The following is a 12,344-nucleotide window of genomic DNA, read 5'->3' on the forward strand; positions in this document are numbered from 1 at the left end:
AAAGCCCATCGAGTCCAGCATTCTGTGTCACACCCATTGTCCATGGGGATCTTGAGCAGAAAGAGAAGGCCAAACCCTCCCTTTCCCTTGACCCTCAACAATGGGACCCAAGGGAATCCTGCCTGCCTCAAGCAACATAGAGGCGGCACTTGGACATTACGTTTCAATAAGGGAGAGAAGGAAGGAAGGAAGGAAGGAAGGAAGGAAGGAGGGGAGGGAGGGAGGGAGGAGGGAGGGAGGGAAAGGAAGGAAGGAAGGAAGGAAGGAAGGAAGGAAGGAAGGAAGGAAGGAAGGAAGGAAGGAACATAAGAACATAAGAAGAGCCATGCTGAATCAGGCCAAAGCCCATCGAGTCCAGCATTCTGTGTCACACCCCCAATTGTCCAATGGGGATCTTGAGCAGAAAGAGAAGGCCAAACCTCCCTTTCCCCTGACCCCCAACAAATGGTACCCAAGGGAATCCTGCCTGCCTCAAGCAACACCAGAGCCTGCACTTTGGACATTTATTTCAATAAGGGAGAGAGGAAGGAAGGAAGGAAGGAAAGAGGGAGGGAGGGAGGAAAAGGGAAGAAAGGAAAAGGAAGGAAGGACATAATAACATAAGAAGAGCCATGCTGAATCAGGCCAAAGCCCATCGAATCCAGCATTCTGTGCACACCAGTGGCCCCACCAATTGTCCATGGGGATCTTGAGCAGAAAGAGAAGACAAGACTCTCCCTTTCCCTTGACCCCCAACAAATGGGACCCAAGGGAATCCTGCCTGCCTCAACCAACATAGAGGTGGCACATGGACATCCGTTTCAATAACCACCGAAGTTATCCCAAACCCCTGCAAACACCCGGGCAGCCCACCCCTTCCCCTACCCCATAGAGAGCATTCAGCACTCACTGGAACACCATGGAGCAATTTTGCCAGTCGAAGGGGAAGTAGGTGACAACAATGGAGCAGACGCTCCGGTAAATAGCTGGGGGCAGCCAACTGACGCTCCCGTCGGGGGGATACAGCAAAGCATTGGTGTACAAGGCGACATCGAAGACCCCGTCGATGCTGCAAGAAAGAAGGGTGGAAAGAGATCAGAAACGAGGGACCCCTCAGTGCTCTCTGCACTTCCTTGTTTTTCTTGCAGACGTTTTTAACGACCCAATGAGGGTGACATCATCAGTGCGACTGGTAGTAATAATATTCTGATTTTCTGAGATTATGGATTAGGGGTTTTCATGAGCTGTACCCCCATAATCATCGCAATTATGACAATTCAAGGCTTGAACTATGAGTCTCTCTCATACACTAGTTTCACCTTTTAAGTTGCATTATTGAAATAAATGAACTTTTGCATGATAAGGAGCCAGGGTGGCGCAGCAGGTAGAGTGCTGTAGTGCAGGCCACTGAAGCTGACTGTAGATCGAAGGTCAGCAGTTCAAATCTCATCACCGGCTCAAGGTTGACTCAGCCTTCCATCCTTCCGAGGTGGGTCAAATGAGGACCCGGATTGTGGGGGCAATAGGCTGGCTCTGTTTAAAAAGTGCTATTGCTAACATGTAAGCCGCCCTGAGTTTAAGGAGAAGGGAGGAATAAAAATCAAATAAATAAATAAATAAAATAAATTGATCCCCTATGGATCTATGGAAGGCTCCAACCAGATTAGGACATGTATTACACAAAGGGTTGCCACCGAAAGCAAAACCAACTTTTGCAGACTACTGACTTGTTCTCCAGGACTAAATCTGGCAGCCAGATCAACGTCGACGGAATCCGTAAACAGCTGATGGTTGCCGTACTCTTCCGGATCCCACTGCAGACGGTAATCTCTCCATTTCTGGCAACAACAAGCTTGATTACTCATATTGGCTTGGGAAATATTGACCAACAGTATTATAACTACTATGATTGTTGTCCGAGCAGAGACAAAAAAAGCCAGAGCAATGATTGAATTTTGGGAAACGGGCCCCTTGTCAGGTCAATAGGAGTGTTGATATTACCTGATAGGCTGGTGGTAAATCAATACCACCAACCTATCAAGTACTTAGGAGTGTTGATTTACCACCAGTCTATCAGATACTTAGTGTTATTTGGACTGGGACTCACTGCTCACAGTCACTCATGCCCTCATCACCTCGAGGCTCGACTACTGTAACGCTCTCTACATGGGGCGACCTTTGAAGAGTGTTCAGAAACTTCAGATCGTGCAGAATGCAGCTGTGAGAGCAATCATGGGCTTTCCCAAATATGCCCATGTTACTCCAACACTCCGCAGTCTGCATTGGTTGCCGATCAGTTTCCGGTCACAATTAAAAGTGTTTGGTCATCACCTATAAAGCCCTTCATGGTACCGGACCAGGGTATCTGCGAGACCGCATTCTGCCGCACGAATCCCAGCGACTGGTTAGGTCCCACAGAGTTGGTCCTCCTCCGGGTCCCGTCAACTAAACAATGTCATTTGGCGGGACCCAGGGGAAGAGCCTTCTCTGTGGTGGCTCCGACCCTCTGGATCAGCTCCCTCCAGAGATTAGAACTGCCCCCACCCTCCTTGCCTTTTGTAAACTCCTTAAAGCCACCTCTGTCGTCAAGCGTGGGGGAACTGAAACATCTCCCCCTCCCCTATGATATGACTGTATGTATGTTTTTATATTTTGGGGTTTCTTGTTTTTTAGACTTTTTAAATGTATTATTGTTATTTTAGATTCTTACTATTAGATTTGTTATTATATATTGTTTTTATCATTGCTGTAAGCCGCGCCGAGTCTACAGAGAGGGGCGGCATACAAATCTAATAAATAATAATAAATAATAATAATAAAGTTATGTATATTCCCGTTCAGCCTGAGGATTATTCAGATTCCAAAGTAGAGAGCGATTTTGAATTGGCAGATGGGCCTGATTTACAGATAGAAAGGTATGTTAGTGAAGAGGTGGAGGAGGGGGGAGTCAATTGATGAAGAGATGCATTCAGTATTGAGCGAGGAGGACTGGAGGTGGGTCAACCCCTTACTTCAGATGTTCTCAGAAGAGGTTAGAACAAGTCTCAGGGAAGAGATATTAGAAGGTGAGGAACTGGTTAATCAGTTACCTCACATCCGGGTGTGAACGGAAGAAGAAACTGATTTTGTTCAATCTTGCCATCCCAAAATGGACACGTCCAAGACAAGCTCCGGAGCGTAAGTTATCAATGTGTGATTTATTACCTGATTTCATGACTCTTGGCTAGCACTGATCAGCCCATAAATTTTAGAATGACTTGTGGAATGTTTTCATGTTACCACCAAGATAATTTACTTAACTACCGTACTAAAGATAGAGATGAGAAAAGAAAACACTGTGAGCTGATGTATGAATGGGAGAAATGGAGAAATAAAGAAGATGTTATGTTTTACAAAGACATGCATTGAGCAATCATTTATTCCAATTATTATCTGAATTTAGCCTGAAACCAGAACACTTAGGAACTGAGGCCACAGGGGTACAAAGAAACTACAATTAACAACTAAACAGCAGGCCGACAGCAGGTCCTGGGTCTTTACTTACAAGCTCTAACCACACGTTCGTTGTGAGAGCCTCGTCAATCTCGTTCTGGAAAAGCACAAAAAAATGGAATTACAGGTTATCTTCAATGAATGACCATTCACTTAACAATTACCAGGCTTCAAAACTGATTGGATGACTTTGGGCCAATCACCAGGAGATGGTGAACTCTAGTCCCTCCTTAGGCATGAAAGGCGGGGACTTTGGGCCAATCACCAGGAGACAGTGAGTTCTAGTCCTGTTTTGGAAATGTAGGCCAGATGGGTGATTTTTGGACTAATCACCGGGAAATGGTGAGTTCTAATCTCTCCTTTGGCATAAAAGCCAGCTGGGTGACCTTGGCCCTTGAACTTCAGGGAAGGAGATGAAGAATGGAATGGAATGGAATGGAATAGAATAGAATAGAATAGAATAGAATAGAGAAGGGATAGAATAGAATGGAATGGAGTGGAGTGGAGTGGAGTAGAGTAGAATAGAGTAGAGTAGAGTAGAGTAGAGTAGAGTAGAATAATAGAATAGAATAACAGAGTTGGAAGGGACCTTGGAGGTCTTTTAATCCAACCCCCTACTTAGGCAGGAGACCCTACACTCCTTCAGACAAATGGTTATCCAACATCTTCTTTAAAACTCCAGTGTTGGAGCATTCACAACTTCTGGTGGCAAGATGTTCCACTGATTAATTGTTCTGACTTTCAGGAAATTTCTCTTTAGTTCTAAGTTGCTTCTCTCCTTGTTTAGTTTCCACCCATTGCTTCTTGTCCTATCCTCAGGTGCTTTGGAGAATAGGTGGACTCCCTCTTCTTTGTGGCAACCCCTGAGATATTGGATCACTGCTATCATATCTCCCCTGGTCCTTCTTTTCATTAAACCAGCCATGCCCAGTTCTTGCAACCGTTCTTCATATTTTTGACGACCTCCAATTATCTACAGTTGACCTCTCCCCTTTTCTAAGAGGTCTGTAAGGGGCGTGCATAAGTGCCTACCGTCCCTGTCCTACTGTCCTATTATCCTTTTAATCACATCTTTATACTTTGTTATGTTACTACAAACTATAGTTCTATACTTGTTTGACAAATATAATAAATAAATAAATAAATAAATAAATAAATAAATAAATAAAATAAACTGATACGCAGGAGTTATACATTCTTCAGCTGCGTAGGACATCCGGTGTCTCTGTTCTCCTGCTTTTAGACGAGGGGTAGGGAATGATGATCCTTTTATGACCTGTGGACTTCAACTCCCAGAATTCCTGAGCCAGCATGGCTCAAGTTGAAGTCCACCAGTCGTAAAGCAGCTCTTTCTGGAGACTTTGAGAAGGAAAAAGGTGGGACGTTCTTTGGTCCACAAGAAAGGATGACAACCCCGTTCCTTACCAGGGAGATCAAGTTGGTGAGGGTCACCTTGAGAGAAACATTTACGATGTCCCCCTTCTCTGATGCTGGGCGAAAATTCCGGTTGTAATTGACCATCAGGTCATTGAAAAGCTGTTCCTCTTGGTTCCGGCTCAGGACGACTGGAAAGGAAGAAAGAGGGATGTGAACAACATCACCAGGAGACGGGGAGTTCTAGTCCCACCTGAGACATGAAAGCTGGCTGGGTAACTTTGGCTGGGCGACTTTGGGCCAATCACCTCACCAGGAGATGGGGACTTATGAGATAAAGGAAAGACAATTGGACAGGGGACGAAAGGCACACTACTGCACTTACGTACGCCCCTTACTGACCTCTTAGGAACCTGGAGAGGTCAATCATGGAGAGTCTAAGGGAGAAATGTTGGGGGTTAGGGGTTGACTCAATTGAGTCCGGTAATGAGTTCCACGCTTCGACAACTTGATTGTTAAAGTCATATTTTTTACAGTCAAGTTTGGAGCGGTTAATATTAAGTTTGAATCTGTTGTGTGCTCTTGTGTTGTTGCGGTTGAAGCTGAAGTAGTCATTGACCGGTAGGACGTTGCAGCATATGATCTTGTGGGCAATACTTAAATCGTGTTTTAGGCACCGTAGTTCTAAGCTTTCTACAACTTCAGTAGACTTGTAGCTATCTTACATATGCTATCTTACATATAGACCTAAGACAGACTAACACTGTGGGCCCATACTAACAAAGTGATATTCAACGTCGACAAGAGCAAAGTCCTTCACCTAGGTAAAAAAAAACCTAGACACACATACGTTGTAAGAAACATATAGGGCCTAGACATAAGAACATTATATATTTACTTATTTATTCAATTTTTATGCCGCCCTTCTCCTTGGATTCAGCATGGCTTACAACATGTTAGCAATAGCACTTTTTAACAGAGCCAGCCTATTGCCCCCACAATCCGGGACCTCATTTTACCCACCTGGGAAGGATGGAAGGCTGAGTCAACCTTGAGCCGGTGATGAGATTTGAACCGCTGACCTTCAGATCTACAGTCAGCTTCAGTGGCCTGCAGTACAGCACTCTACCTGCTGCGCCACCCCGGCTCATCATTAGCGTAATGAACTCTTTATGAACCTTGGTTTCAGAGACAGCAGGCCTTGCCAGGAAGGGATTGCAAAACAGGAGGGAAACATGACTATGTTTGGATATAAAATTCTTAGGAATGATGTCCATGATGCATTAAGGACGAAGTGACCGCAAATTCCAAGCCAGGAAACAATCAAAGAAAAGGGGAAAAACAACATGATAAAGTGATTTAGTAAGTTCCTAGGAAATATGATGAAATGTGGTGAAATAACAGAAAAACAACTCCATATATGGACAGACTATGGACAGAAGGAAGGGGTGTAAACGACGTCAAGAAACCTATATAAGATGATCCCTGTACAGTAGTCCCTCACCTATCGCTGGTGTTACGTTCCAGACCCGGCCGCAATAGGTGAAATCCGCGATGGGGAATTTATCGACTGATAGTACTTATTTAAGTATTTATATTGTAATTGTTTGGTAAGTTTTCATTGTTTTAAGTGTTTATAAACCCTTCCCACACAGTATTTATTTTAGATACAGTATTTAAATACAGTATTTACAATTTTAGATATATTTTTTTGAAAAACCTGCCGATCGAGTTCGGTGGGCTGTTTAAATCTGCTGATTGACTTCCTCAGAAACCCGCAAACCAGCGAAGATCCGCGAATGATTTTTCTCATTAATATTTCTTGAAAACCCGCGATGAAGTGAAGCCGCAGTAGGTGAAGCGCGGTATAGCGAGGGACTACTGTAGTTGATTAATTTACCTTCAGAGGAACATGGGTACCCTTCCAGGTCCCTGTATGATCATGTCGGTCAAATGTGTTCTATGTTTTCTATACCTTTCTATATTTTCTATACTATGTTGTTAATACTGAGTTTTCCTTTTATTCTCTTGGTCTGGGGAATTTTCTAACATACAGCCTGGGAGAAACCCCACTTAGTAGTGATTGTGAAGGAGATCTCGGAGTCTTGGTGGATAATTGACTAAACATGAGCCAGCAATGTGCAGCAGCGGCCAAAAAAGCCAACACTATCCTAAGCTGCATCAATACAGGAATACATACCAAGACCAGGGAAGTATTAATACCACTCTACTACGCCCTGGTCAGACCACACCTGGAGTACTGCATCCAGTTCTGGTCACCACAGTTCAAAAGAGACATAGAAACTCTGGAGAAGGTGCAGAAAAGAGCAACCAAAATGATTAGGGGACTTGAAACCAAGACTTACGAAGATTGTGGAAACTGGGCATGGATAGCCTAGAGAAAAAGAGGACCAGAGGGGACATGATAGCAGTCTACAGGGACTGCCATTGAGAGGAGGAGATCACACTATTTTCCAGGGCAGCAGAGGGCCGGACAAGGAACAATGGTTGGAAGCTGACCAAGGAGAGAGTCAACCTAGAAATAAGGAAGAACTTCCTGACGGTCAGAGTGATCAACTAGTGGAACGGCCTGCCTGCGGAGGTTGTGAACTGCCCAACTCTGGACACTTTCAAGAGGAGATTGGACTGCCATTTGGCTGGGGTGCTATAGGATTTCCTGCTTAAGCAGTGTTGTAGTTAGCTCTGGCCCAGCTCCTGCCCCAAGGACTGCGGATGTGGGGGAGACATCCACATGCTGCAGGCCTGTTTTGCTCCTGGTGGAATCTGCTGATGAAGGCTCCTCTGACCAAGAAGACATGAGTGACAGGGAGGAGGAGAGTGGGGAAGACAGCTCAGAAGGAGATCAATTATCTAGATCCTCCTTGGATTGAGAACAAGAGTTAATGATACAGCCACGCATGCGGAGAGCGATGCATAGGCAACAACAACTGAGAGATTATTATCAAAGAAAATGAGGCCACCTGTGGTTGGGTGGGGCTGTGGTCATTAGTGAGGCTGCTATAAAGAGCAGTCTATGGGTTTGGCCATTGTGGAGGATTATCTGATTGTTGTGTTTCGTGACTGCTTTGCTGACTTTGACCTTTTGTGTGCTGATTTCCCCCCGCTTTGAAACTGAACCAGAGCAAAGTGTGTTTCACTTTGTGAAAGAAGAAGGACTGTGAATTACCTCACAGCTGCAAGCTAAGTATCACAGAACTGATAAGGGACTTGTACAAATTACCAGTTTGTTTGGAGACCAGTGCTCTTTGCTATACCAAAAGAGGGCTTGGTTTAAGTGAATTTTCATTACAAAGAACATTGTTTTGAATTTTCAAACGTGTGTGTCTGAAATTTGTACCTGTGAATTTTTGGGAGGAGTCTACAAGAGAACCCGACAGAACAAGCAGGGGGCTGGACTTGATGCAAGGCCCCTTTCAACTCTAACAATAAATAAATAAAAAATGCGAAAAGGTGCTTTTCTTTTTATGAAAAATCAAAGCTCATCTGCCTCATGAGCTATCTCTCTATCGCATGGCTGCTTGATCATATTTGGTCTGCCTTGAAATATAAACACAATAACAGATTCACTTCTGGGCCATTTCAGGTCTAAAATGAGCATTTAATTAGGTAAGCGGACAGTTTGTTTTCGGTCCAAATTGATTAATAATAAACAGCGTTGCGGTTGATGGCTGAAATCCCTCTCTATCTGGTGCACAGTTCGTTGCCCAGCTAATGACTTTTTTAAAAAATCCTTTTCATTATCAAATTATTAGCAAGCAGCAACCACCCAACAAACGGTAAGGGCTCAGCCTTGGGAGAAACGTTGTCAGATTAACCTCCATTAGGATAATTGCCTCTGCTTGGCACGGGTGTGTGGGAGTCCGAATTTTGACGCGAGCGAATGCTCCTCCTCAGGTTTACCATCCACACTTTGGCATTCTCTCTGACGGTGGTCATGTTAAGGCAGCATTTCTCTGTTTGGGCGCTCTTTTAAGATGGCGGTGGACTTCAACTCCCAGAATTCCTCAGCCAGCACAGGGAATCATGGCCCTTTGATGACTTGTGGACTTCAACTCCCAGAATTCCTCAGCCAGCACAGGGAATCATGGCCCTTTGATGACTTGTGGACTTCAACTCCCAGAATTCCTCAGTCAGCATGGGGAAGCATGGACCTTTGATGACTTGTGGACTTCAACTCCCACAATTCCTCAGCTGGCTGAGCAATTGTTGGAGTTGAAGTCCACAAGTCATCAAAGGACCATTCCCCACTATTCCCTACAGTATTTGATTATACACATCATCATGGCAGCTAGAATGCTCTATGCGCAATTTTGGAAAAGTGGTGACAGAATTAGAAAAATATTGGAATGTGCCAAAAATTAACAAATTAACAAAGACCAAAAGTTAAAAAGAAGAATCCAAATTCTTGGACTCCAAACTCCAAACTCTTGGACATTGTACGCTGCTCTGAGTCGCCTCAAGAAGGGCGGCATAGAAAATAAATAAATAAACAAATAAATAAGTAAATAAGTAAGTAAATAAGTAAGTAAGTAAGTAAGTAAGTAAGTGAATGAATGAATGAATGAATGAATGAATAAATAAATAAATAAATAAATAAATAAATAAATAAAATTACTTAGTAAATTACTTAGTATGGAATTGTATGGAATAAATTATATGAATGGCTGAAAGAATACGTAAAGGATGCAATGATAATGCCAATAATTTGAATAATTGATAAGAAAGTTAAACTATCATACAAGAGGTAAGACTATTTTATACAACATGATAGAATAAGGAAGAAAGGACTATACAGTATAAATACCGGTATGTACATAAGGGAAGATGTAATTATGGATATTATTAGCCTGTGTGAGACTATTGTAAGTTTGAATCTGTTGCGTGCTCTTGTTTTGTTGCGGTTGAAGCTGAAGTAGTCATTGACCGGTAGGACGTTTCAGCATATGATCTTGTGGGCAATACTCACCGCCGTAGTTCTAGGCTTTCTAGGCCCAGGATTGTTAGTCTGTTTTCGTAGGGAATTCTGTTTCGAGTGGAGTGGGACCAGATGGATATTTCTTCCCCAAACCTCCTCCCTCTCTGTGGATGCCCCTGAACCGTTAGTAAAACAGTTTCCTAAAGACAAGAAATGTCGAGCCGTGACAGAGACGGTGTCAAAAAAGCCTTCAAAACAAGCAAACGCTATTTGGGGAAAGACGAGGCTTTCTTGTATTCTTCCGTTCTTTGGATATGTTCAGAATGAAGGGAGGAGAAAGGAACCCCATCTGTTCAGCCAAGATGCTGGGATGCCAACAGGTGACCAAAGGGAAAAAAGGAAAAAAAAAATCAACCCAGAGCTCTGTCGTTCTCTCTGACAGGGATGTGCATGAATTCCGCGGGGAGATGAGGAAAAACCAAATAAAGAGATGGGATTGAAGGGCCAGACTTACAGAAATAGGCTCAGAGAATTATTATTATTTTTCTAAAATGAATAATGATTTTGAATCTCCAGAGCTGGAGGAATTGTATCTGAAGACGGGGAATGAGCTTGCTAATGAAATGTTAAACCTTGGTTAAAATATCAGATGAAAAAGCAAATGCACAGATGGTACCTGGCTCAATAGTAGCATAGTAACTGGGAGAGGGATCTTAACAAAATAACAGAATCACAGAATTGGAAGGGAGACTGAAGGTATTCCCAAACCTGTCATGGTGAACGTATGGCACACGTGCCACACGTGGCCTGTGGAGCCATATCTGCTGGCACACAAGTGGTTGCCCTAGCTCAGCTCCAGCACGCATGTGTGCGCTGGCCAAATTACTTTTGGCTGGTTTTCTGACTTTCAGCAGGCCTTTTTTTCACCCTATCCAGGCTCCATAGGCTTTCTTGGAGTCTGGGGAGGGCAAAAATGCCCTCTCCTGCTGCCCCAGAGGCGCTCCAGAGGCCAAAAACGTCTTCCAAGAGCCTCTGTGCAAGCTGAAAAATTATCTGGCCAGCACGCACATACGCAATGGAGCTGAGCTAAGGCAACGGCTTGCATGCCAGCAGATATGACTCCGCATGCCACCTGTGATATTTGCACCATTCAGGCAACCCCAAGGACACAGACAAACCTCTAAGTGGCTTCAATGACTCTCCAAAAAAGATGCTAATGACCAGTTTTTCTGCAAGCTCGATCCTTCCATTCTCCACCGTTCAGTCAGAACTGAAGAAGCTTATGGGGTAAGAAGCGAAACGACTTCAAAAGAAAAAAAAACACTAATTGAATTGAATGTAATCTAAACTAAGCTAAACTAAATTAAACTCAGCTAATCGAATCAAATTTAAACTAAACTAAGCAACACAATGCAACTAAACTAAACTAAACAATACAGCTAAACCAAACGAAACTAAGCTAAACTAAATTAAACTCAGCTAATCGAATCAAATCTAAACTAAACTAAGCAACACAACGCAACTAAACGAAACTAAATTGAACTCAGCTAATCGAATCAAATCTAAACTAAACTAAACAACCAACCCAACCCAACCCAACCTAAATCAAACCAAACCAAACCAAACCAAACCAAACTAATTAAGGTAAGATAATGTAAAGTAAATAAAGTAAAGTAAAATAAAACAAACTTTCACCTCCCATCCCACCTTATCTCTCCATCAACTGCTAATTATCTGCACGGATGCTAACTTACCAGCAAGGAAGCTGAATATCAGAGCTAAACTTGAGCATCTGATCCTCATGTTCTATGCCTGTGTACACTATTCTTTCTTTGTCCCTCAGCAGCAGTGTGGTCACTGATGTAATCTGGAGGGTCTGAGACGTTATTTTGAGCAACTGCCCAGCCCCTCCTGCCTTCCCCATCCGCCCACCTACCCTCACGGCAAACCCCCTCCCCACAATTCCAAGATAGTTGTGGCTCAGCTGTTATGCTTGGCATTGTCAGCTGTTTGGGGGATGTTGGCAGCCCATAGCTGGGAACAATGCTGTGTCGAAGAGGGAGGGTTCCCTTTTTAAGGACTGTCTGTTCTCATCACCTTCCTAGATACCGGAAAAATTTAAGCCCTCGTTGTGATATGGGGGGCGGGTGATCTGCCCTGGACAGAGAAAGATTGAGAAAATGCCAAGGCTAACTTTGTTGCGCCATGAATGAGCCAAGTTAGCAATGTCGGAACATGCTACGTTATTCTCCGGTGGGGAAGAACAATCAGAATTCCTATAGCACAGTGATGGCGAAGCTTTTTTGGTTCGCGTGCCAAAGGGTGTATGTGTGTGTGTGTTGCTTGCTAATAAAATGATGCTAATGACGCCCACACCCATCCAATGTGTCTACTTTTTAGAGGTTGCAAAAGGAAAAAAAACGTTTTCCGATCTGTAAAATGGGAACAAGGAATTGGTTTCTTTACAATAGGCAGAAACAAAAGCTGGTATGTTTTATTTTTATTTTTATTTTTATTTTTATTATTATTATTATTTTATTTTATTTTATTCTATTCTATTCTA

At 43.3% G+C, this 12,344-nt stretch overlaps 1 protein-coding gene across 1 annotated transcript in view; it reads right to left on the minus strand.

Moving 5' to 3' along the window:
- CHRNG (cholinergic receptor nicotinic gamma subunit) overlaps positions 1-8,802 on the minus strand; it is a 30,651-nt gene extending 21,849 nt beyond the window's left edge. The window contains 6 exon segments of the mRNA XM_070754251.1: positions 896-1,048; positions 1,707-1,768; positions 1,770-1,817; positions 3,524-3,568; positions 4,897-5,036; positions 8,682-8,802. Coding sequence (XP_070610352.1) covers positions 896-1,048; positions 1,707-1,768; positions 1,770-1,817; positions 3,524-3,568; positions 4,897-5,036; positions 8,682-8,802 — 569 coding nt within the window.
- Positions 8,803-12,344: the final 3,542 nt, after the last annotated feature.

The sequence above is a fragment of the Erythrolamprus reginae genome, chromosome 5 (genome assembly GCF_031021105.1).
Source record: "Erythrolamprus reginae isolate rEryReg1 chromosome 5, rEryReg1.hap1, whole genome shotgun sequence".
NCBI classification, from domain to species: domain Eukaryota; kingdom Metazoa; phylum Chordata; class Lepidosauria; order Squamata; family Dipsadidae; genus Erythrolamprus; species Erythrolamprus reginae.